Source organism: Blennius ocellaris (genome assembly GCF_963422515.1).
Source record: "Blennius ocellaris genome assembly, chromosome: 22".
NCBI lineage: Eukaryota > Metazoa > Chordata > Actinopteri > Blenniiformes > Blenniidae > Blennius > Blennius ocellaris.
The window spans coordinates 12861128-12883205 of NC_137671.1; the positions used below are offsets into that span (position 1 = coordinate 12861128).

General features: G+C 41.9%; 1 protein-coding gene across 1 annotated transcript in view; it reads left to right on the forward strand.

Moving 5' to 3' along the window:
* cacna2d1a (calcium channel, voltage-dependent, alpha 2/delta subunit 1a) overlaps window positions 1-22078 on the forward strand; it is a 95552-nt gene that overhangs the window by 66172 nt on the left and 7302 nt on the right. The window contains exons 23-37 of the mRNA XM_080518153.1: window positions 5084-5144; window positions 5226-5332; window positions 6736-6820; window positions 6990-7052; window positions 7918-8036; window positions 8615-8686; window positions 9153-9220; window positions 9314-9352; window positions 9437-9508; window positions 13518-13670; window positions 14869-14921; window positions 15472-15527; window positions 16457-16583; window positions 17532-17644; window positions 18428-18510. Coding sequence (XP_080374279.1) covers window positions 5084-5144; window positions 5226-5332; window positions 6736-6820; window positions 6990-7052; window positions 7918-8036; window positions 8615-8686; window positions 9153-9220; window positions 9314-9352; window positions 9437-9508; window positions 13518-13670; window positions 14869-14921; window positions 15472-15527; window positions 16457-16583; window positions 17532-17644; window positions 18428-18510 — 1271 coding nt within the window. The remainder of the gene's footprint in view (window positions 1-5083; window positions 5145-5225; window positions 5333-6735; window positions 6821-6989; window positions 7053-7917; window positions 8037-8614; window positions 8687-9152; window positions 9221-9313; window positions 9353-9436; window positions 9509-13517; window positions 13671-14868; window positions 14922-15471; window positions 15528-16456; window positions 16584-17531; window positions 17645-18427; window positions 18511-22078) is intronic.

A 22078-nucleotide genomic window follows, 5' to 3' on the forward strand; every position in this document is an offset into this window, starting at 1 on the left:
GTTTTAGAAGAGCTTTTCAAATTTGTCCACAATATTAACCCTGTGGGCACTGAACTCTTAATACTGTGACAAGCATCAGTGGAAATATAAAAAACAAAAGCCGTAGTTACACATGCAATATTGCCTGATCTTGTTTTTATCTGCTACTAGTAGATTGCAGGCAGATGTGGCTTCGCTCCTGACGTCATTTGTGGGTGTTTATATTCAGCGTTTTTGAAATAACAAGTTAATAACTTGTCCTCTATGTAAGCGTCTCGGCAGCGTGATGAGCTGGAGGGATAAATAGCGATTTACAGGAACACATCAACACAGGGAGATTTTTTTTTTCCACTGGTAAGGAACTTACTGATTGTGAGAGAGAATATTTAACTTCTAATAATGATCAGTCCACGTGAGGAAGCACGCTGAGGATGTTGAGGCTTTGCTTTAACCCTCTGGGGCCGATTGACGCTCTGCAGCGTCAAAATCACATGACCGTTTGAAAAGGCAGTAGCGTCACAGCACAGCGTCATCTGGTCCAGTGTTTCAACCCGTGTCGAAAGTGCAGATATAAAACTACAAGCTCGTTTTTAAATGATGTTGATCGCCCAAATAAAAGCGGAGATATGAGGAAAACTGTGTCCGTGTTTTTCCGCGATATTTTAGTGCGTCAGGTGCAGAAGAGCGGTCAGGAGTGAAAGTGAAAGTAACTGAGCAGCAAAAAAAACAACACTTGTAATGTGCCAGTATACCTTTCACTCATTGGTTGAGAAGAAGAGCCCATGTCCAATCAAAAGTTTCCATAGTGGGAGGTGTCATTTTGTTTAGTTCACCCGTGAAAAAGTAAACAGAGAGAGACAGAGAGAGTGAGGTGAGATTTATATCAGAGAAAAAGCGACTATTATCATGATTTGACCTTTTAGTGAGTGTGTAGTTAGTGTGTAGTGAGTGTGTAGTGAGTGCGTAGTTAGTGAGATTAGAGTGTTTTTTAGTTTCAAGTGAACTCTTTTTTTTTTTCTATCAAAACAATGACGCGCCTTATGAACGTCAATCAGGCGCTCCGACTTTTTTTTTTTTTGAAGAAGAAGAGCATCGAGTCTGACACTGAGTTTGAGAGTGATTCTGATGACAATATTGAAGACCTCAGCTTATTTTTGTTAGAGAGGAGACAGGTGTCCTCCAGACCAGGACAGCTGTCCCCCACCCCTGTCCCCACCATTCCAGCTCCACCACAACAGCCAAAGGCTAAAATGTAAAAATTGCCTGCAGGAATACAAGAAAAGGAAAAACACTTCATGGAAATGCCATGTGTGATGTGTCCCTCTGTGTTGTGTTGGACAGAATCTGTTTTTTTGAGTGGCACAAATCATTTGTCTTCACCTGACATTATATGTGTGACCTTTTGTAAATAGTTTTACAAAAACGCCTGAGGCAGTGCTTCTATTTCACTGTAAATATCTGTATAGGACTGTTTTTTCAGTCCTGTTTTGATACATTTTAGTTAATTATAGTTTAGATTTACTTTACAAGTAAACTAAATGATTCGTTAACCATGTCTGTGAATTTTATAGTCAATAAATCTATGTTTTTACCACCCGAATTTGTAATTTTATGGTGTTTTTAGATCCACTGTTTTAATACAGTATGCCAAAGTGATGAAAATACTTCAGAAATGCATTTATGAGGTTGTCCTGAACAAAATGACACCAAAAAAGGCAAGGTTTAAGAATTTTATATCTGAGATATAAAGGAAAAATGAATTGTAGTGAAAAACGGCACAAAATGCTTCAGGCCCCAGAGGGTTAACAAGGATTACAGAAGCGAGGCTGACAGGGAGGTGTGTGTAAGCACAAAATGACCCAAAGCACAGCGGAGGTCATGATAAGAGTTACAAAAGAGGTTGATGACAAGAAAAAATAAATCTACTGTCCAAATAAGTTCAATTTCAAATGCTGAAAGTGTGTTTTTATACCTTTAAATGTTTGCTTTTATGTAGAATTTTACTGTGTAAAATGTGTAATCCAATATGGCCACCGTCTTGTGACATCACTATATGCAAATGATTCCATCACATGACTTCCATCGCAAACTTTGGATCATACTGAATATTGGTTATTTATTTAAAACTGCGTTTTAAGTGTTTTGTAATCTGGATACCAATATTGTATATTTCCCCAAAAGAAACTCTTGGCACTTAAATTTTAGCCACATCGTCATAATACAGAGGAATATTATGACTCATAAGATCATGTAAAGCTGTGCGAAGACATTTTTACCACACGAGACCAACACAACAGTGACGGTAAATCAACTGTGGAGATCATCTCGTAAGAATTATGTTAATTTAGAACCAATCATTCGACTAAACGTCCGTTGAATATCAAAACACTAAAAACTTCTTTATCTTCTCTTAAACTGTGTCGGCTGATCAGTGGGAGCAGACTTTCAACAACTCCACTGCTTCCTCAGGTGCACTGAGTTGAAAAGTGGGAAACATAAAACACCACTAGATTAATGTCCCAATCTTAATTTCAATAATGAAAACAATTTTAAAGTAACAAAACTAACATTGAAATGTTCACTTTCATTTCCAACTGCACGTGCTGATGGCTCCCTTAAAAGAAAACTCACATTTTTGATTTACTGAGTTACTCTTGTGTTTGAATGACTCACTCTCCACTGTTTAACAGTTACTGTAAATAACGCATCTCGAAGATGTTTGTGAAGGATTGCACCGTGTCTTAGCGTCGTAACACGTCACCGCGCCCCTTCTGATTCCTGGATTACTCGAAACACCTCTCGTGTTTTTCCAGCAGTTGCTTACTCAAACTTTTAAGTGTTTCCTACTTCTGTATACAATATTCTTATTCAATGTCAGCTTGAATAAAATATTGTGAAAACCTTGTTGGTTGATTTCCTCTCCTGCTCTCTTTTCCAATCCCTTCTTTCCCCGTCCTCCCCCTGACCATTCCCGGTGTGTCGGATCCCCCCCACCCCACCCCACCCCCCCTCCACACCCCTCTGCAGCGTTTTTGGGCAAGTATCCTCCTCTTGTGCTTCATCCTCTAAACCCCCCCCCCCCCCCCCCCCCCCCCCCCCGCGCCTCCCTCTCATACCGCACGCAGACTTTGGATGTAACTTCACTTATTAACTTGGTTTGTTTCTGTGTGGCTTTACAAGCTCACAAACCCAGGAGCATTTTGTTCCGTCCATTATCTGTTTCTCTTCAATTACTGGCTTCTGATTAGTAATGACAATTCATGCTTTGCTGAATCCAGCTGGCCTTTTGCCTTCGGAACCAGCGCTTCGCATGCAATGCGTGCCCATCGAGTGTCACAGACAGTGTGTGTGTGTCTGCGGCTGCATGTATGTGTTTAACCCCCCACCTGTTGCAATGGCCCTCAGATGTGGTTTTGGCACTAACCCAGTGCAGCAGAGGACAGGATGTTTGTATTACCTAAAGGTGAAGCCATAAAGGAGAAAGCTGTGAGTCTGTACCCAAAACATGAGCCGCTGTGTGACTTTGTTTTCTTTGGTTTTCTCTTGTTTGACTCATACTGGGTTTTTACAACCTTTTTTTTTTTTAAATAACTCCTAATGAAAGACAGGGTCCCTCTTAACATATTAGGCCCCCGTCTATTCTGTCTGTCCTTCTGTGTACTTCGCCATCAGCTTCAGCCTCGTTTGTGGGTTCAGATTGAACGTTTACCGCAGCACAGTGGTAGAGCTCGCTGGTCATTCTTTTGTGTGTTACGTTCAACTTGAGTATCAGAAAAAGGCTAAAAAGCTGTCATGTAGCAATTCCCACTCACATTAGTCCTCGACTTGCCAAGCCAGCATCGCCTTTCTCCTGTGTTTCTGTGCTATGTTGAAATTCATCCACGTCTGTGAGTGAAAATTTGATCGAATTTATAAAACTGACAAAAATGTCATCGGAGCACAAAGGCGTGCGGGAGTCCAGCAAATGTATTCCGTCGTCACTCCCCAAATCTCACCGCTATCCATCATTACTGGATACTTTGTTGGATTAGTGAGCACTGACCAGATATCAAAGAAAGACCACATGGGTGCAATTACCTCCACCAACTCTGACCACCAAGGAAGGAGTAGCCGTGTCGTCATGTGAAATTTTGCCATGCAGTCGATGCGACGTGCTTTGGAGCATGTCAAAGGAACACCGAGAACTGCGGTCAAGTCCTCCCCGTTCTTGTTTTATTGTAATGCAAACACATCACAGACGTCTAGTAGCGCCGCAGATCGACTGTGCTCACCAAAAAAAATGCTAATACTAATGCTAAAAACACAGATGTACCACTTAAAAACCTTCTGGCCACATTTTAAAACTCTCCTTGTGTTCCCCGTCGGCACCGTCCCCATTTACATCCAAAGACCTAAAACCTTTTGTTCAGAATGCAATATTTCTATTCAGGACTCGCTCTGTGAATAAAATATTGTCACCTTTAACCCCTGTGGTTTTTTTGTTTTTTTTTACCCTGTCCCCCCCATCCTCCCATTTCTCCCCCTCCCATCTCGTCTTTACCTCCCTGGGGGATGATCCTCTTGTTCGCTCACTTTCTCTCTGCTGGGATTTTTTCCACTCCAGGGAAAGATGGCAAGTATTTTTCTCTTTACTTTCCTCTCTCTCCTCCCGTCCTCAGACCCACGTCGTGCTTCACCCAGCTCGCCTGGCTGAAGCCGACTCCCACCCCGACTCCTTCCAAACCTGATTCTCAGGTGGATGTGCAGCACCGTGTTCCTTTGTTGTGTTAGTTGTCAGCGCAGTTTAAGCTCTCAGACCATTTGCTTCTACTTAGTGCAGTTATGTGAAGTGGGTGATAAATCCAGCCTCCGTTTTCTTTTATTCCAGAACCCTTCATGTTACATAGGCCACACACGGTCAGAAATGTGCAGATATGACACTACAGTTTGTGGTCTCTGTGGGAGTTTTGTCTAAACGGCACAGTTGAATATTCAGCAAGTGTTGCACTGTGCTCCAGTGGAGCAACACCTCTTCTATACTCTCAGTTCAATGTTTAGAGCAATAACCTCGCTAGTATTAACCTACGTGACAGGAAAACTCATCATATCTTAAACTTGCCACCAGTTTCTGAAAGCTTGATGGCGGACAAGTTTGACGAATATGGCTACACGTTCATCGCGCCCAGGTAAGACACGTGCATTTTTGTATTTTCCACTTGATGTTTTTTCACCGATGTTTGACGAAGGCTGCTTTGATTCCGCCGCAGAGTTTACTGCAAGGACCTAAAGCCACCAGAGAAGAACTCCAACAACACCGAGTTCCTCATGGATTTTAACATGTACATCGACACAAAGACTCCAAACAATCCTATGTGTACGTATCTTAAAAAAAAAAAAAAAAGTTTCTTCTGTCCTCAAGAAACAAAGTTCATATGCCAGGGATTCCGCCAGGGAAAGTGTTAAGCCCGAAAATATTTGCTCCAGTATGTTTATGTGAATAAATCTCAGACATCTGGCTCAGTATTACGAACATTTAATGGAATTGCGCCAACCAAAACGTATTCCCAGAGGTCTCCCTCTGCAGTGAAATGCAGACCTGGCTGGAGGGTTTTGGTGTGCATGACCAGGCAAAGCTTTTTTGTAATGTGTAACCCCCCCCCCTGTGTTCGTGTTACCCATTTTGATGCTAACTCTAAAAGTCTGACCATCACACGCCTGACTGCACATGTGTGAGGCACGTCAGCTTAGATGTGACACACACGCCCATGCGCGCACAGTATTCACCAGTAATATGCCTTCCACACCCCACCTATAGCCGCTCGACCTCATCCAATTACTGTGTGTTTGTGAGAAAGAGCAGGACACGTCAAGCCGCGAGCACGAGCGGAGCAATAAAACACAAATCAGGGGCCAATGGACCTTCTCCCTAACATCTGACCAACGCATTAACATCCTTGCCACTTCTTGCATACGCTCAATGATATGAATCGCTGATTTTTTGGGGGGGGGTATTGAGTAAAACAAAAGGTCCCCTGGTGTTTATAAAAGGGCCCCTTTAATATGCGCCATAGTTCAGTTTGATGGTTTGCGTTTAAAAACTCACTTCAAACGTCTCGACGCGATCGATCCAATAAAACTTTGCACTCAATTTAGATATTACTTTCACTATTATTGGCTGCGAGTTTAATGGAGTCCGCGGAGGTGGAGGGAGCTCGGAGCTCGGGGCCCATGTGGACTCCTGGCGGCTCGAGCGTCGTTACACGCCTTGCTTGGTTAAGCCACTGCAGTGGCGAAGAAGTTGAAGTACATTAGGAATTCCTTCGGCTGCCTCCAATAAAGAATCTCTAATGAAAACCACTGCACGGGGGAAGGAAGGTGGAGAAGGAGGGGAAATAAAGTGTTGCGCCAGCTGTTTTCTCTGATGTGTGTGGTGTGTCATAAAGGTCGGAGGAGGTGGTGGGTGTGCATCAACGAGCCTCGATGCTAATGGACTGGAGCGGGTCGTCGGAGGGTTCAAAGTGGCGGGCAAGGCCCAGAGAGAAAGTGGGCGAGGGGCGAGCAGCTTTTATCGGCTGTTACATCTGTCATGTGGTCTTGTAGGACGTCTGCAGAAAGACTTTCTTACACCAGTCACCAACCTGTTCGGAACACCCATTAACAATGTTGAAATAAAGGAGATATTTTCACGACCTCCAAGGGTTCAGCTTGCTGTTTTGACCAACCGAGAGACTTCTAAAGCCAACGCAGACGGTAACACGTTGACATTCTGCTCTTCAGGCAATGTGGAGCTGGTGAACAGATTACTCCTGGACGCTGGCATTACCTCAGACCTGATCAAGATTTGGAGAGGAAGCAAGCTGCAGTGAGTGAAACGCCAATATTTGGTGTCTGATAATGAATGTCCAAGTGGAAAAATGGAGTACAGATGGCTCAAGTATTTCAGCATCGACAGTAAATGTCAAACAGGCAGGAGTCACATTCCAGATTTTTGTAACTGTATGTTTTATAGCTTTATTTTCTCTGCTCGTCAGGCCCGGTGTCTTGGCCAGATTTGTTGCCACTGATGGAGGGATCACACGAGTCTACCCCAAAAGGTATTTGTCAAAAGATAGAGGAGGGCGGGTTGATTTAGGAGCACGGGAAGAGGTGGATAATATGTTTGGGATTATCTGATAAAGAAATATGGTGCGGTCTGCTGAGAGAGGTAAAACGTCCCCGTGTCACGCTTGATCTTTCAGAAATTATAGCATCAAATAATTTGCTGAATTCTAAAAAGTCCTTTAGTCACTGCCAGTGTCTGGTTCATGGGGGTAAAGGCCAAACCAAGTGGCCTCTTATGGGCTTATTTCTCTCCAGGGTTTTCCCTCGGATACTCAGGGCTTTCTTGGACCAGGCGAGATATTGACGAGTTAGTTCAGGGGACTTTGTTTGACTTTGTTGAACTACCTAAACTAAAGAGCTGCAGCAGAGATTCTACTTCACTGTGGAGGTTAGAAACTGACACATTGACGATGAACAATAATGAGAAGTTCAACCATTGAAGGTCAAAGGAAGGTAGGAAGTAAAGACAAAAACTAGAGGAAGTCAATATGTGTTGTTGTTTTTTTAAAGGAATGACTTGTGTAGAAAAAGAATGAACATTTTAATATGCATTGAAAGAACAAATTATTGATGGAAGAAATGTACAAATGGATAAAACACCATTCAGAGATGAGGCAATTAGATCATAAACCATTAGAAAGTGACATTTGCATAATATGACCCCTTTAACTTAAACTGGGAATATTCTATACACTCCATTTTCATGAATATTGTGAAGATGAATCTTGTAGAAAAAAAAAGACCAATGTCCCTTGATGATCAGGAGTGTCCTCGTCTGCTTTGTGGGATGAGTTGTCTTTTCTCAATGAAAGGTTTGACAATGGCATCGTGTTTATCTGTGTGTCTTTTGTCGGGCAGTGCTGGGCTGAACTGGAAAGAAGAGGCAGAGACGTACGAGTCAAGTTTCTACAAGCGCAGTCTGGACAACGACCTGTACATCTTCACTCCAACACCCTACCAAGCCAATGAGAATGGCAGTGAGTGAGAGATTATTGCATAATCGATGTGAGAGGATTTATATAGTCTGCAACTGTCATAAAGGTTTCAATTATGGCTTTGCATTAAAGAATGTTTTATCATTTAATTTATTCTCCATTAAACCTGAAAGAAACTCAGTCTTAGAAAAATGTGTTTCTATTAAACAACAAATACTTTAACTCGCTGCTTATTTCGTTATAATCTTTTTTTTTTTTTTACTTTGAGAAAAGTCATTGAAGTGGGTTTCTGTTATTTAACTCGTGGTTGACATATAAGAAACACCTGCTGAAATGCCACTTTTTCCTTAATTGAATAATAACTGAACCTTTTTATGTTGTTGGAGTCGAGATTTAGCGCACGTGTGTTGAATTATGCTGAGATTTACTAGATCCGAGCTGTTCTTTCAAGGTGATTTACACCGATGTCACAATAGCATGGGGACACAATCGGGCCGAAGTTAAAAAAATACTAACTTTACTCAGCGAGAGTGCGTGTAATGCGAAAGCCAATAAATGTTTTAATAAAAATGAAATGTGTATACAGTCTCCGTACAGCGTTTCCTTTGTTCTTCTTGCAGCAAGCGACGACTCGGTGCTCGTGAGCAGAGCCATAAACCTGAAGATTAAGAGTATCACGCTCAAGCCGGCTGGTGAGGACACACACACACACACACACACACACACACACACACACACACACACACACACACACACACACACACACACACACACACAAGTACAGACATGCACAAATTGTATTTGCATGCTTAAATCTTATATCTCAAATTGTGTCTTTTCCGCTGCCACCTGTACGTAAACACGCTCACTCTCACTGTCGTGCTTTGTATTTGCAACCCTATAGCCTAAACTGAATTGGTGCTCCTATATCTCTAGACACGCCCTCGGTCTCTTATTTAATGGCCACCTCACCTCATTTGTCTATTTCTCCCTCTCGGTCCGACACATACACACAAACACACGTACACAAACCACACATCAAGTTGTCTGGAGGCCTGTGATCATTTGCCAAGCTTGCATTTTATAAGTTCAGGGTGTAAAGTTTACTCGGAGGTCCAACATGATCGAGGACGTCTGGCTTTTTGTGTCTCGTCACAGTGGTCGGTGTGAAGCTGGACATCGGGTCATGGATGGCGAGCTTCATCAACACTACGTACAAGACAAACGTAAGTAGATTACATCTGTGGAGCAAACAGAAATATGTGGGTGTACACACTTGATCCACAATGTGTCATCAACCTGCTCTCCTGTTCTTAAAGTGCAACGATGAGATCTGCGGCTGTCAAAGGAATGATGAGGCGAGTGATCCACATTCATATCTTCTAGTATTACTTATATTTACAGGAAGTCAGCACCTATTTGACCGCTCTTTGTAATTACAGTACGTAGATTGTGTGATACTGGACGACGGCGGCTTCCTGGTGATGTCCAACCGAGATGAATACATCAGTCAGGTGAGCCGTCACAAGAAAACAAAAGCAGAGAAGATTTCAATTGAACTTGTGAATGAGATGCTCCATCCAAATATCTCCTTCGCCTGCTTTATCGTGAGGAGAGAAGCCATTAGATGGAATATGAATACACTCTGAACATGTGTGGCTGACACGGAGAGATAAATGTCCTCACATCCATGTAATCGAGAATCACTCATATGCCACAACAACACACTGTTGACTGGTCACCACAGAGCACACAAAGGGACAAACATTCACACCTAAAAGCAAGTTATCATCTCAAACGCTTGCTTTCGGACTGTGGGAGGAAACCGGAGTAGCTCAAGGAGAACATGCAAACTCCATAGATACAGGCCCTCAGTGAGGAATTGAACCTGGGTCTTTTTACCGGCTACTAACCGATACCAACGTGTGTCCATGAGCTATAATTCATACATGAGGCGGTACAGTTATCTTGAGTAAGTAATGATTTATTCCTCAGTATTAAAACTCCATTAGTGGTTAGAAAAGGCCAGAGGTGATTTATGAATAAAACTGCAAAAATCTACCTTTTTGGAGACTTTCTGTATTTATTTGAGTATATTTAAAGTCCATGCAAGATTGAGTGTTTGGGTCCTGATGTTTAAGCGACACAATCAATTTTAAAAGGTAAGGGTTAAAACAATCTGTTTTTATAGTGTCTTTTATTTCTCTTCAGTTTAATTTTGAAAACCAATGAGAGCTTCTTTTTCTGAAATGACAACCCCCTTTTTTTAAACAGAAAACATGCATCATATAATCAGTGTGTTTATTTAATCAATAAGCATCCCAAATAAGGCACTTTGTAGAAATGACAGCCACAACCTTTAACTTCTAAATATTTCTCTACTGAGCTTGGTTCATTTGCGTCCGTTCAGCTATCTGACCGTTATGGGGTTACTCATAGTCCACTTTTATTCAATTTGTTTTCTTAATCTTCTGAATTTATTGTTATTTTCATGATATCAGTGCCCATAGAAGTGAAGTAACGAAGATAAGAAAAAAAATTAAATAAGAAGTAGTACACAATTAAATAAAAAGAAAAAAAAAAGCAATCAAAATATCAGTTCAGCCGACACACCCAGTGTAAACTAGAACTTTTCCCATGCAAAACATACAACAGTCTGCATACTTTGCTGTTTTAAAAGCAAATTATTCCCAAGAGCCCCGAGGAAATGCTGCTGCAGAGTCCAGCCGAAGGCAAGAAACAATCCGGACACTCGCAAGCAAAACTCAGCAATCCTCCAAACTTCCATCATACTTGTACTTCATCCATTCCTGGCGTGGCGCAGGCAGTCTGTGAGGTGAACCTTTATGTTGAGGACATCTCGGTAAACTTCGCGTTCAGCTGCTTTACAAATATGTCAAGGCTCAGAAATCCAAACTGTTCCCAGTATTAACAGACCCGCCCCCTTCATATCGGCATCCCGGGGTGAACTCGGGGCAATTTCAAGGACTTGTATCTTTGTTTTCAAGATGGCTACTTGTAGTGCAACATGTGAGCATAAACAGTATTTTAGTCTTGTTTAAACAGCGTGTAGAAGTCTATCTACTGTTGTAATGACTCATATTTTCTGCTCTGCTACAGTTTTGTCCGTACAAGTGGCGGTTTTTCTGTTCTTTTGAATGAAATACAACATATTGCAAAAATATCTCTTGAATCCACACTGTTTTGTGTTTTTTAATCAACACTACAAACTGTTGCCTTTATTGTCAGGCACTCTCAAGATCTGAGGCAACCAGAAAGCAACAACCGCTGGTTCGCCACATGGATGACCTTCTGAGATTGTGTGTGTATGCAGATGGAGCTCAGATCACAAAGCTGAACATTATTAAAAACGTTCGCAGTATTGTTCAGTCATGTGGCGGCTGAATGCAGTTCAAAGTCTCTCGCATTGATGTGAGAATTTCAGCTAAATTGTCATGACTATCCACGTCAGTAACATCTGTCGCGATGATTGTCTAAAAAAATAAAATAAAATACGACGCAGACACCACCGACGTGTCCATTGAATTAATTCTGCTCTTTAATTCAAGGGTGTCAAACATAAAGCCTGTGAGCCATGCTGCCAGCGAGAGTTTGTAAAAACATCAATAATGCAACAGCGTTTTTGACATTTCACTGTATTTTGCACCAAAGTTTCTCATCAAAATTTTCTTTTTATTTAGATCGCCATCATTTTCTTCAGTAATTGTTTAGTTTTTGCTCAGACATCAACATTTTCATTACGAATACGCTGCCCCAAAGCTTTAATTTGAAGCTTATTATGGCACTACTCCAATGGGCTGTATGTGTCCCTTAAACTAAACTCTGCCTGACACTCCTTTAATTATTTACTCTGAACAGCTGTTTTACAGTTGATGCATTCGTGGTGAGGTTCCCGGTTCAACTCTTGGGGAAACTTTGTCTTCCTGGGGTTTCTGCATGTACTCCAGTTTCCTCCGGCAGTGAATTTGAGATTAAGTGGTGACCCTAAAATGCCAGAAGGTGCGACTCCCGGTGACCTCTGGATGAAGCGGTGCCCAAAAAAAAAAGGAAGATTAGAGGAAAAGGGCTTTTCTTTGAATATGGGAGGGGTCGGATAACAGTTGATCAGTTTCCATGGCAACGGAGGAAAATGTATTCATAAAACGCAGCTGAAACTAGTTACTGGTAAAACTACCACCATGTAAATGTTTTCATTTAAAATGTGTAGGAATTCTACACCTTCAGACTACTGGAGCTTTGATTAATGCGCTGAAATTAAATCTACGCTGCTCATAACCTAAACAAGAACCCACTTTGTCCTGAAGGGTGAGAACCTGTTCACAATCCTTCATCAGTCTCAAATTGCCCTTCTCGATATTAGTAAAGAATGAAAACACAATTTGACCCGTTGTTTCCTACCATTAACTGATATGAACCCAAATGTAAAAAAAAAAAGCCCGCACCTCTCGACCCCCTGGTTGCGCTACACTCTGCTAACAGTGGGCCCCCGCCGTCGTCTGAGTAAATGTTTTTCATGCGGCCTCAGCTCCTTCCTAATCAGGGCCCGGCGCGCGCTGGATAAATCAGTTGCCCTCTGAAGTTTTGGCAGCAGCACTAAAACTTGGAGACCTTGTTTGGAGAAAAGACCGTGTGCCCTCAATCATATTTCCTACAGGAGCAAAGTTTCTCTGAAAGCTTCTCGCCTTTTCTCCCGCTTTATGTCTCTCTCGCGCCTGCCTTTTCTTTCTCCAGAACAAAAAACCCTCGGGGAGTCTGCAGCCAACAGGGCAGTGACTGTTAATTCATTATTTGTGTTGTTACACAGGGAAAGATGAGAAGGCCTTGCCTTTACCTTATAGATTGGAAGATTTATATATCCTTTGGCTGTTGGAGCAAAGTGGAATGGATATATGGAGGGCGGCTTGTTAACACTGACCTTACAAAAGGCAAAGGAAAAGGATAGTTTGCATTTCATCATGGGTGCACACACAGCTCCACATCTTGAACACGCACACGCACACACACACACACTTGGATGGGTGCTACTTACTGTACAAACTCCCTCCTGGATACACAAGAACTTAAACGCTTCCATGCACGTGGTCGTGTCACACCTCTGAGATGCCGAGACAAACTACTTCCTCGGGGTGGAAATTTACGGCCGTCTGGTGGACTGTGTTAATCAGATTATTCTGAAGTCTATCATCCTAGTCCGGGGGAGATTTACAGCACGTCAGTGTCTGTTCGCTGTGAACACATGTATGCTTTTGTTCATGCTTACTATCATAAGAAGCATTTTTTTTTTCTTCATTAAAAAGTTTCAATGGTTCTTTGTTTCTGATATTATTCCCCTGTTGGGGTCGAAGAGGTCAAACCCCCGCTGGTAGGTTTTTACCTCCGAGCCCTCAGACACGTGTCTTATGATTTATATCATAAAAATCAAATGTCCTGCTGCACAACTGCGTTGAAAGAAGCCTTTTTTTTTTTTTTAAACTCTCTACCCCTTATCCCTCCGAACTTCAGATCGGGCGTTTCTTTGGCGTAATCGATCCTATCCTCATGAAAAACCTGGTCAACTCATCCCTGTTCACCTCCAAGAGCACCTACGACTACCAGTCACTCTGTGACCCCGAAAAAGAGAGCAAGGCGGCTGCAGGCCTGCGATCCGTCTACGTGGTGAGTTACATAAGCCAGAGACCGACTACACACACACACACGCACACACAATTTCATATGTGCAAGCTCCAAGCATGTTCACACCTTTTGATATCCGTACATATACATTTACTTGTTTCCCAATATGAGCAGAGGGGCAAATACAAGAACAGCCAGTCGTGCTTGGACCTACACTTTAAATCGGTCACACACATTCACGGAAACACACACACACACACACACACACACACACACACACACACACACACACACACACACACACACACACACAGACCATCGCTCGCAGGGGAGCCATAAATCTAGATCTCGCAGATGAGAAGGGAAACAGAGGGTATGGTGAAAGCGTTAGAGTGGGGAGTTGCAGTCGCAGTAACAGGATTAGGTGGTCCGGCGTGCTTGGCTAACGCGGCGAGAGATGTAGAAACCGGTGCTGGTTTTCATCACTTCCACAACGTCTAACTTACAGTGAAATGATGCAAATTGTCTGCAGGCATTACAGTGACGGTGATGAATTTCCCCCGACGCTGAAAGGTTTATATTACAGGGAGTGGTAATGAGCTGATAACTAATAAAAAAAGATTTCCCACAAAAAAAAACAGTATTCATAGTTTCAGAAATCGAGGGCAAGTGAAACTTGCGATTTCCCAGCTGGGACCATAAATGTGTACAGAACGCTTGAGTGGCCAAGGTGAGATGAAAGATTGTAGGTTTTTTTTTTTTTCTTCCCCCTGATCAAAGACGCTGTCAACAGTCAGTGATGCCTCTAACACGGTTAGTTGGGACTCCTTGATGACTCAAGCAGCCATCAAGGAGTGAAGGAAAAGAATACAGGCCTGATTCACCAAAACAAGGCCCTCGCATGCTAACCCTAATCAAAGCAGCATGCCGGGGCCGTTATTCAAACCGTGTGCTACTTTGTTTTCTCACTGCTCCTTTGTTTACATATTTATCCTCACATCTGTCGAGGAGGATTGCGTTCTAATTTCCTCCCAAAAAGGGAGGAAAAAGGGAAAATCTCTGACTGGACCTTTTGGTCTTTGTGCCTGGTAAAGCTGATCCGTCTGCAGCCACTGTAAACATAAACAGGATGTTCAGAGTGGCTAACAACCAGCTTTAAATGATTTGTTAAAACTCTACTTCATAAGTCCGATTAAGTGTTTTACTGATAAAAAATCCTCATTTTGTTTGTCCCTCACAGCCTACCATAGCAGATATTTTGAATTTAGGATGGTGGGCGACAGCTGCAGCCTGGTAAGTCCATTTTCTTGGTCACATTTTTTAATATGTTTAGCATTAGTGTCATCCTCTTTTTTTTTTTCCCAGAAACAGAAATATACAGTATAAAAACCAGCGTTATAAGTCCTTAAACCCAGATTGTAATGGAAAGCAGGCAAGAGTTTTTTTTGTTTTGGTTTTTTTTCCTCCAAATGGACATATAGCATCTGTTTAATAGCTGAATTGTTCCCAAGACAGTCGACATTCCACAAAATCTTCTCTTGATTTATGCTTCGTTCCTCCATCCTGATGTCATTAACAGCTTGTTTTACAATATGTCCAATAAAAACGTATCTTAAGGGGGAAGGACCGTGTGACCATATATATGAATTTTGAGCTTTTTAAAATTAATTTCTAAAATTAGAAAGAAATCTGTCTTCAGGGCCCACACACACACACACACACACATAAGCGGGCTGTTGGTTTAGTTTTGGTTTGCGTCAGCAGTCGCACAAATGATTTATTGTAGAATACGTTCCTATGAATCCAGACATTTTTCATCTTTGGGACTTGCTTTTGCTCTCAGGTCAATACTGCAACAGTTGCTGGTCAGCATCACATTCCCTAATTTCCTGGACGCAGGTGAGCACTCATCAATTTCATACATCGGATAGGTTTTAATCGTGTTTTTTTTTTTTTTCTCCATGGCCCACTGTGCAGCTTTAACTGTTATATATGTGCATTTTTAACCACAAAATGTTTTTAAAAAGCTCGTTTTCTGTCTTAAAATCTTGACGCAATACTCAGCAGATGGTGGAATAATGTGCTCGCGATATAGTTTGTAATCACCGTTGGATACTTGTCGTCAGAGGATGTCAAATGTTGCCAGATTGTGAAAATGCGGATTTTGTGTTTGTGTGTATATCCTGTGTGCACACAAATATGTCATTAGCAATTCAAAACAACAAACTGCTGTCTAATGACGGGACGGCAATGTCTCATTTGTGGTCCGTTAAAGAGTGTAACATCCGTTATGGAAATAAGCGTCTGTGTTTATTTTTGATTTTTTTTTGTAAAAATAAGTTTTCACTGCCGTCATGACCACAAACACAAATCTGTTCTCCTCAGAATTAGTTGGCAGCTGAAGTTTTTGCAGACGTGTTTGCCTGACCAGAGGCTAACAAGCGTCAGTAGCAGAAGTTATTTACACTTGAATAAATACAGAAAAAGAGAAGAAAAAAGAAAAGTCTCTTTGAACACAAAACTAGCCAATGGTTCAGCTCAATTTCTCTACAAATACCAACAATCATGTAAAAATTATACTTTATAAAGCATATTCCATTATGTTTGTGGTTTAGAATTTGAAACAAATTTAGAAATCTATTGCCAAATCCCAGTGAAAATAAAAGTAATTTTTGTGCTTGGATTAAAGCACAAAATGTTCCACAAGTGACCTGAAATTGAAACACACCTCTGCATTTTGATTATTTGTGGGACTTTAAAGTTGTTTGCTGGATTGAAAAAAAGTTTGTGACGTGCCATATAAATCTGAACGTGACGGCCTCCTGCAGCCGAAATGGACGACGAGGCGTCGGACGCCATGCTGAAGGAGGTGTGCATCACGGAGCAGACGCAGTACTTCTACGAGACCGACAGCTTGTCTTTCAGAGGCTCCGTCGACTGTGAAAACTGCTCAAGGTAAAAAAAAAAAAAAAAAGAAGAAAGAAAGAAAAAAACTACACGCGAGAGTCCGCCACAAAAACCTCACGCAGCAGGCTTTTATACAAACATGCATGTTTTATACCAAAGCTCCTGAGTTTGAGTTGTGGCCGATACTTTTTCCGTCCATGAGATACAAATGAAGTCCCCAGCGATGGCGCTAAAGACGGGGCTGTAAAAATTCACATGCCATGAAGGTGAAGTCAAGTCACTTGGTGTGGACCACCGTCTTGGCACGTTCTTATATGTGTGTGTATATGTACGGTGTTTTAAGACCCCCTCGTGCCGGCTAATGGAGTGCTTGCCCCGCATGCCGCGCGGCGTTCTGCACATTAGCCGCGCACACGTTTCTTTTTAACGACCGCCATAAAAAAAAAAAAAAAGCAGAGAAAATCATTTGCGCACCAGCGACATGTGGGTTTCAGTAAAAGTGAGAGGACAGCGGGGTGGCACAGCAGGTTTACGCCGCCCCGAGGCATAGAGGCGGCCCGGAGAGTGCTGCATTTTTCACTGTGCCTGAAGATGAAAGCTTTCTTGATCACATGTGGCGGATAATTACTGTCTACTTTAGTAGCTTTTAAGAAAGAAACAAAGATAAAATCCGGCAACCGAAACTTGCTCAAACCTCCTCTTTCTGGTGAAGTCTTCAACTTCCCGCATCTCTCGTGAGCGCGTTTCAGTGAAATCGTATCTTTCCTTGACTCGAGCCCACGTGTCAACAACTGCTGGTGTGTCTCTTGTGTGTGTTTTCCTGTGTGTGTGTGTGTGTGTGTGTGTGTGTGTGTGTGTGTGTGTGTGTGTGTGTGTGTGTGTGTGTGTGTGTGTGTGTGTGTGTGTGTGTGTGTGTGTGTGTGTGTGTGTGTGTGTGTGTGTGTGTGTGTGTGTGTGTGTGTGTGTGTGTGTGTGTGTGTGCGCGCTCCTCTCCAGGCTCTACCACGCTGAAAAGCTGCCCAAGACGAACCTGGTCTTTATCATCGCTGATGCAAAAGGCACCTGCACGTCCTGTGACACGAAGCCGTTAATACAGGACGAACAGCAGTGTATCCTTTCACCGAACGCGGCTATCATCTGGCAGAGGACGTGCGCGTTTGATTCAGTGAGCAGATGTTTTACAGCTTTGACAAACCGGTCATGGGGAGATGCAATTTTTTATTTCACTTTTTTTTTCCACCGTTCACCTTTTGAAAGAATCTCGCCGTGAAGAGAGAGCGCATAGCCTCTTGCCTTTTTGCAAATAGGTTGTTTTCCCGTCGTTCATAACCCCCCCCCCACCACCACCACCACCACCCATTTGCGTCTTTTCTAAATCCCACAGCCGTAATAACGGGCGCGCATTTCCGCGGTAATTGACATTTACAAACTGGCTCGCAATTGAGGCTCGGCCGCGCTGGCTCGCGCTCGGGAGTCTGTATGGCAGATGGTCGTGTGGGATAAGTCTGCTGAACAGCTTACAAACAAATCTATGATGTTCTTTTAAACACACAGGGCTGTGCTCAATTACAGATATAGCTGCTTGGAAAACACAAATGCTCAAAAATGACTGCCACATCTTTGAGGCATTGGGCAATGTGCTCGAAATCCTGAAAGAGAGACAACTTTTTTATTTTTTATTTCCACAATTAGTTGAAGATTTAGGATTTTAATTAAAAATCAGGATTTTCCTTAATAATCACAAGATAATAAACTTTTCCTGTGCAGTAAACAAGTTTGGGGGGGGGGGGGGGGGGGGAGCAGCCAGCCAACCAGCCAGCCAGCCAGCCAGCAAGCCATATTTATTGTTAACATCACCAAGTTGTGACTTGTTCCTGACTGAACTCATCCAGCTAATGGTCCGAATCCCTGCGAAATGGCCCTCAATCCTCGGTACAGGAAAGGGCCTGCAGCTTGTTTTGACAACAATGAACACGTAAGTAGCTTTCGTCACAATCTTTGCTTGATTTCAACTGCATTATTCCTTTTTTTTTTTTTTTTTCATTCCACGTAGGGTTTTCATGTATATTTTGACCAAACTGCTAAATCATTGAAGAAGCGGATCGGTGTTTATTTACTTCTAACATTAAGTGTCATTATGGGACTTGTACCCAGCCACCTGGTGAGCGGGAGTCAAAATATTCACTCCATCTCGGCTCCGTTTTGGTTTTCATTGGCTCCTGGGGGGGAAATATCCGACTCCACAGCTGCTAAATGTTCCACTACGTTCACAAGACAGTCGCTAACCCGCTATCTGGTAGAGAACAGGTAGTATATAGCAGATTTAAATGAACCGTTGCTCTTATGTGACTGGAAATTGTCACGAGAGCGTTGAATGGAAACAAGGGGAGTGTATTATGTTTAAAAAAAACAATTGAGAGGAAGATGCTGAAGTCAAACATGAGGCCCGGGGGATAATTTGTCCATTTAAAGAAACGACAAAATGAACATCATCCCACTATGTCCGATTCTTAAACCTTAAATTGAGACATTTCTAACTCGTACCACCATCATTAGACAGATGATGAGGCCTGAGTCTCTGACGTCGCAGCTCTTCGTTCTCCCCTTCTAGGATCCAACACCTACTTAAACAAACCACTTGACCTAAAGACTCTCAACTGACTCCATGTGTCACCAACACACACATGGCCTGAACTATTTAAGGGTTTGCGTGTATAAAAACTGGGGCAGACTGAATGAATGAATGAATGAAATACATTTTTTGAACATGAACTTTGCCGCGTTTTTTCCCCCAAAATTAAACGGCTATTACAGATCCTGTCAAATCGTCAGAGGAGGGGTTTTTTTCCGATTGCGTCCATTTTGAACACATTTGAAAAGGTGTTTCACTCCCACTTTTGATTGACAACTTCATATTTTAAACATTGACTTTGTTGCTTTTTTTTTTTTTGTTGCTGTTTTCATTTTTTAATTTAAATAATTTCATTGTAACAATTCAAAACAAGCTAAAACCCATCATTCGAACTCTCCCGTTTGTGTGTCATGGTGCTTTTTAAAACTGTGAAATAAACAAATGAGAGAATGTAAGATGGTTAGAGAAGCTACATTTTAAGATATTGAAATAACTTGTTTCTTTCCATATTTTTTTTAGGTATAATTGGAGAGATGTTGAGAGCAGCACAAAACAGTTAGTTAAAACCTCTAACTAGAATAGAATATTAATATTTTATTAATGCCAGAAGGAATTTTTTAAAATATTTTAATGTAATGATTTGCAAAGAAAGAAAGCATGATTCAATCCAATCATAGCTTTGAGTAGAAAAAAATGTATCAATTGATCAACTATGAATAACACCTTAAGTGACATTACAAGCAAAACAGAAGTATTCCCATGAGTTGTGTGAGCATTAGGCTCTTGTTGACACAAAACAATTTCCTGGAAAAAGTGTCATGTTTGTATCACGGGAGATGATCAGTCGCAAAGTCGATATTTGAGGTACAACACAGAAAATATTTCATGTGAAAGTCACATCAAGTTCACATCAAGATCAATATCAGCCTTTTATGCATTAGGGCTTAAGAATTTAAAACTTTACTTCCGTGCAGGTTAAAAGAACCACCAGGCTGGTTTTAATTATATCAGGAGAAGAGAGTACAGACAAGTGAGGAGAATCTAGAATTACCCCTACAATCTAATACTATTGGAAATTATTCATTATTCACAATCTGTAGTTTCAACCAATAAGAAGTATTAAAGTAGTAGAACATACTGTATAATGTATTTTATGTGTAAAAACGATCAAACCAATGTCCCTTGCTCCTGTTCGGCTTAATCGGTTTTCCTTATTTTACCTGAAAAGCGAGAGGAAGTGCACAAGAAACATATCTGGCAGCAGACAACAGAAGGCTTTCACTCCGGTTTAGTAGGTCACGTCTCGTCGGTGGCGACGCTCCAGGACACTTAAGCTGCTCCCATGATATGGAAACACTCTATCAGAGGAGGAATCCTACCCACTGCAGCTTTCCGCTACTTATCTCTATCTTTACGTGGTGCACGTTGTCCTTTTTTTCCTCACCTCTCTCTTCTATAATGTGTACAGGTTTCCCATGCGATGACAAACGGCTTGGTTGCTACTCAACTTATAACTAAGCCAAACAAACATGTTTTATGAGCCGCGCTGAGTCTCTGCATGTGAAACCTCACTGCTTGAATGCTGTTTGTTTTCACTCTATAGTCTTTTTTTTTTTCCTTAATGTCAGTGTCTTTAAAATGAACTCTTCTGCCTGCACTGTCTCATTCACACACACACACACACACACACACACACACACACACACACACACACACACACACACACACACACACACACACACTAACTCTCTGAATGCCTCACTCTTGTACTATTGAACTAATCGATGCTGCGATTTGCTTCCTAACTTGCTAACAGTATGAACCTTTTTTTCTGCATGATTCTCTCTCTTTCTCTCTGTTTTTCTCTGTTTCCCGCCTTGTGATTGGCTGTTGATGGTTAGGATGAGGCCATGTGCCGACGGAGCGCAGGCTCCCCATTGGCCGCCTCTCTGCTCATGTTACTGCTGCCACTGTTCATGTCCTGTCTCGGGTCAGTCCCATAACACTCTCTCCCTCTCCCTCTCTTTCTCTTTCTCTCTTTCGCTCTGTCACTCACTCATTACCGTGTTGTCATTACCTCATGCTCCAGTCTCTGGCTTTGCTGTGAGTTTCCTGTCCTCGCTGTGGTTTCCTCACCTTATCTCCTTGTTCTCTCTCTCTCTCTCGTTCTCTCCCACTTCTTTGAGTCTTCTTTCCATCGTTTTCCCACACTCGTCCCCCTCACCTGTTCCCTTCTCATATATTACACTACCGTCTGACTTCACCCCCCCCCCCCCCCCCGACTTTTACCTCCCCGGCCGTTTCTGTCTCTCGTCAACGTTTCCTCCGACTCACCTGACTTTGAACTGAAATCCATGCTCTTCAGCCTCCCATCTATCATTATTGTCTCTGGCTCTCGTGTCTCTAATGATTACTGTGTGTGCAGACGCTCTCAAAAACAGACCACTCACTTCTCATTTGTATCGAGATTTTCATGTGTCCTTTTTAATATGTCTCAAGTTTGTTTTGTTTTTTTACCTCTCTCTTTCCCTACAGTGATACATTATCAAGCAGTTTTTGTCGTTTTTGCTCACTTAAAATTTTCCAGACAGGTCCAAAAAAAGTTATCATTAATATTATTATTATGTTTATATATTTTTGTCAACTTGTTTGGTTAATTGTGTATGTGAGCCTTGACACATATTATTATTATTATTATTATTATTATTATTAATAAAGTAATGACACAAAGTCTTATAGAAACCTCAAACTGATGTTTTCTCCATTGGAGGTGTGACATCTTTCTAACGTCTAATACGTCATCTAAATAAATGCTTCTTGATATCTGTGAACATGGCAAAGGAGTTAAAAAATTATCCTCAAATGGCATTGTTGTCAGGTTGGAGAGACAAAACAAGCCAGAGACCCAGTC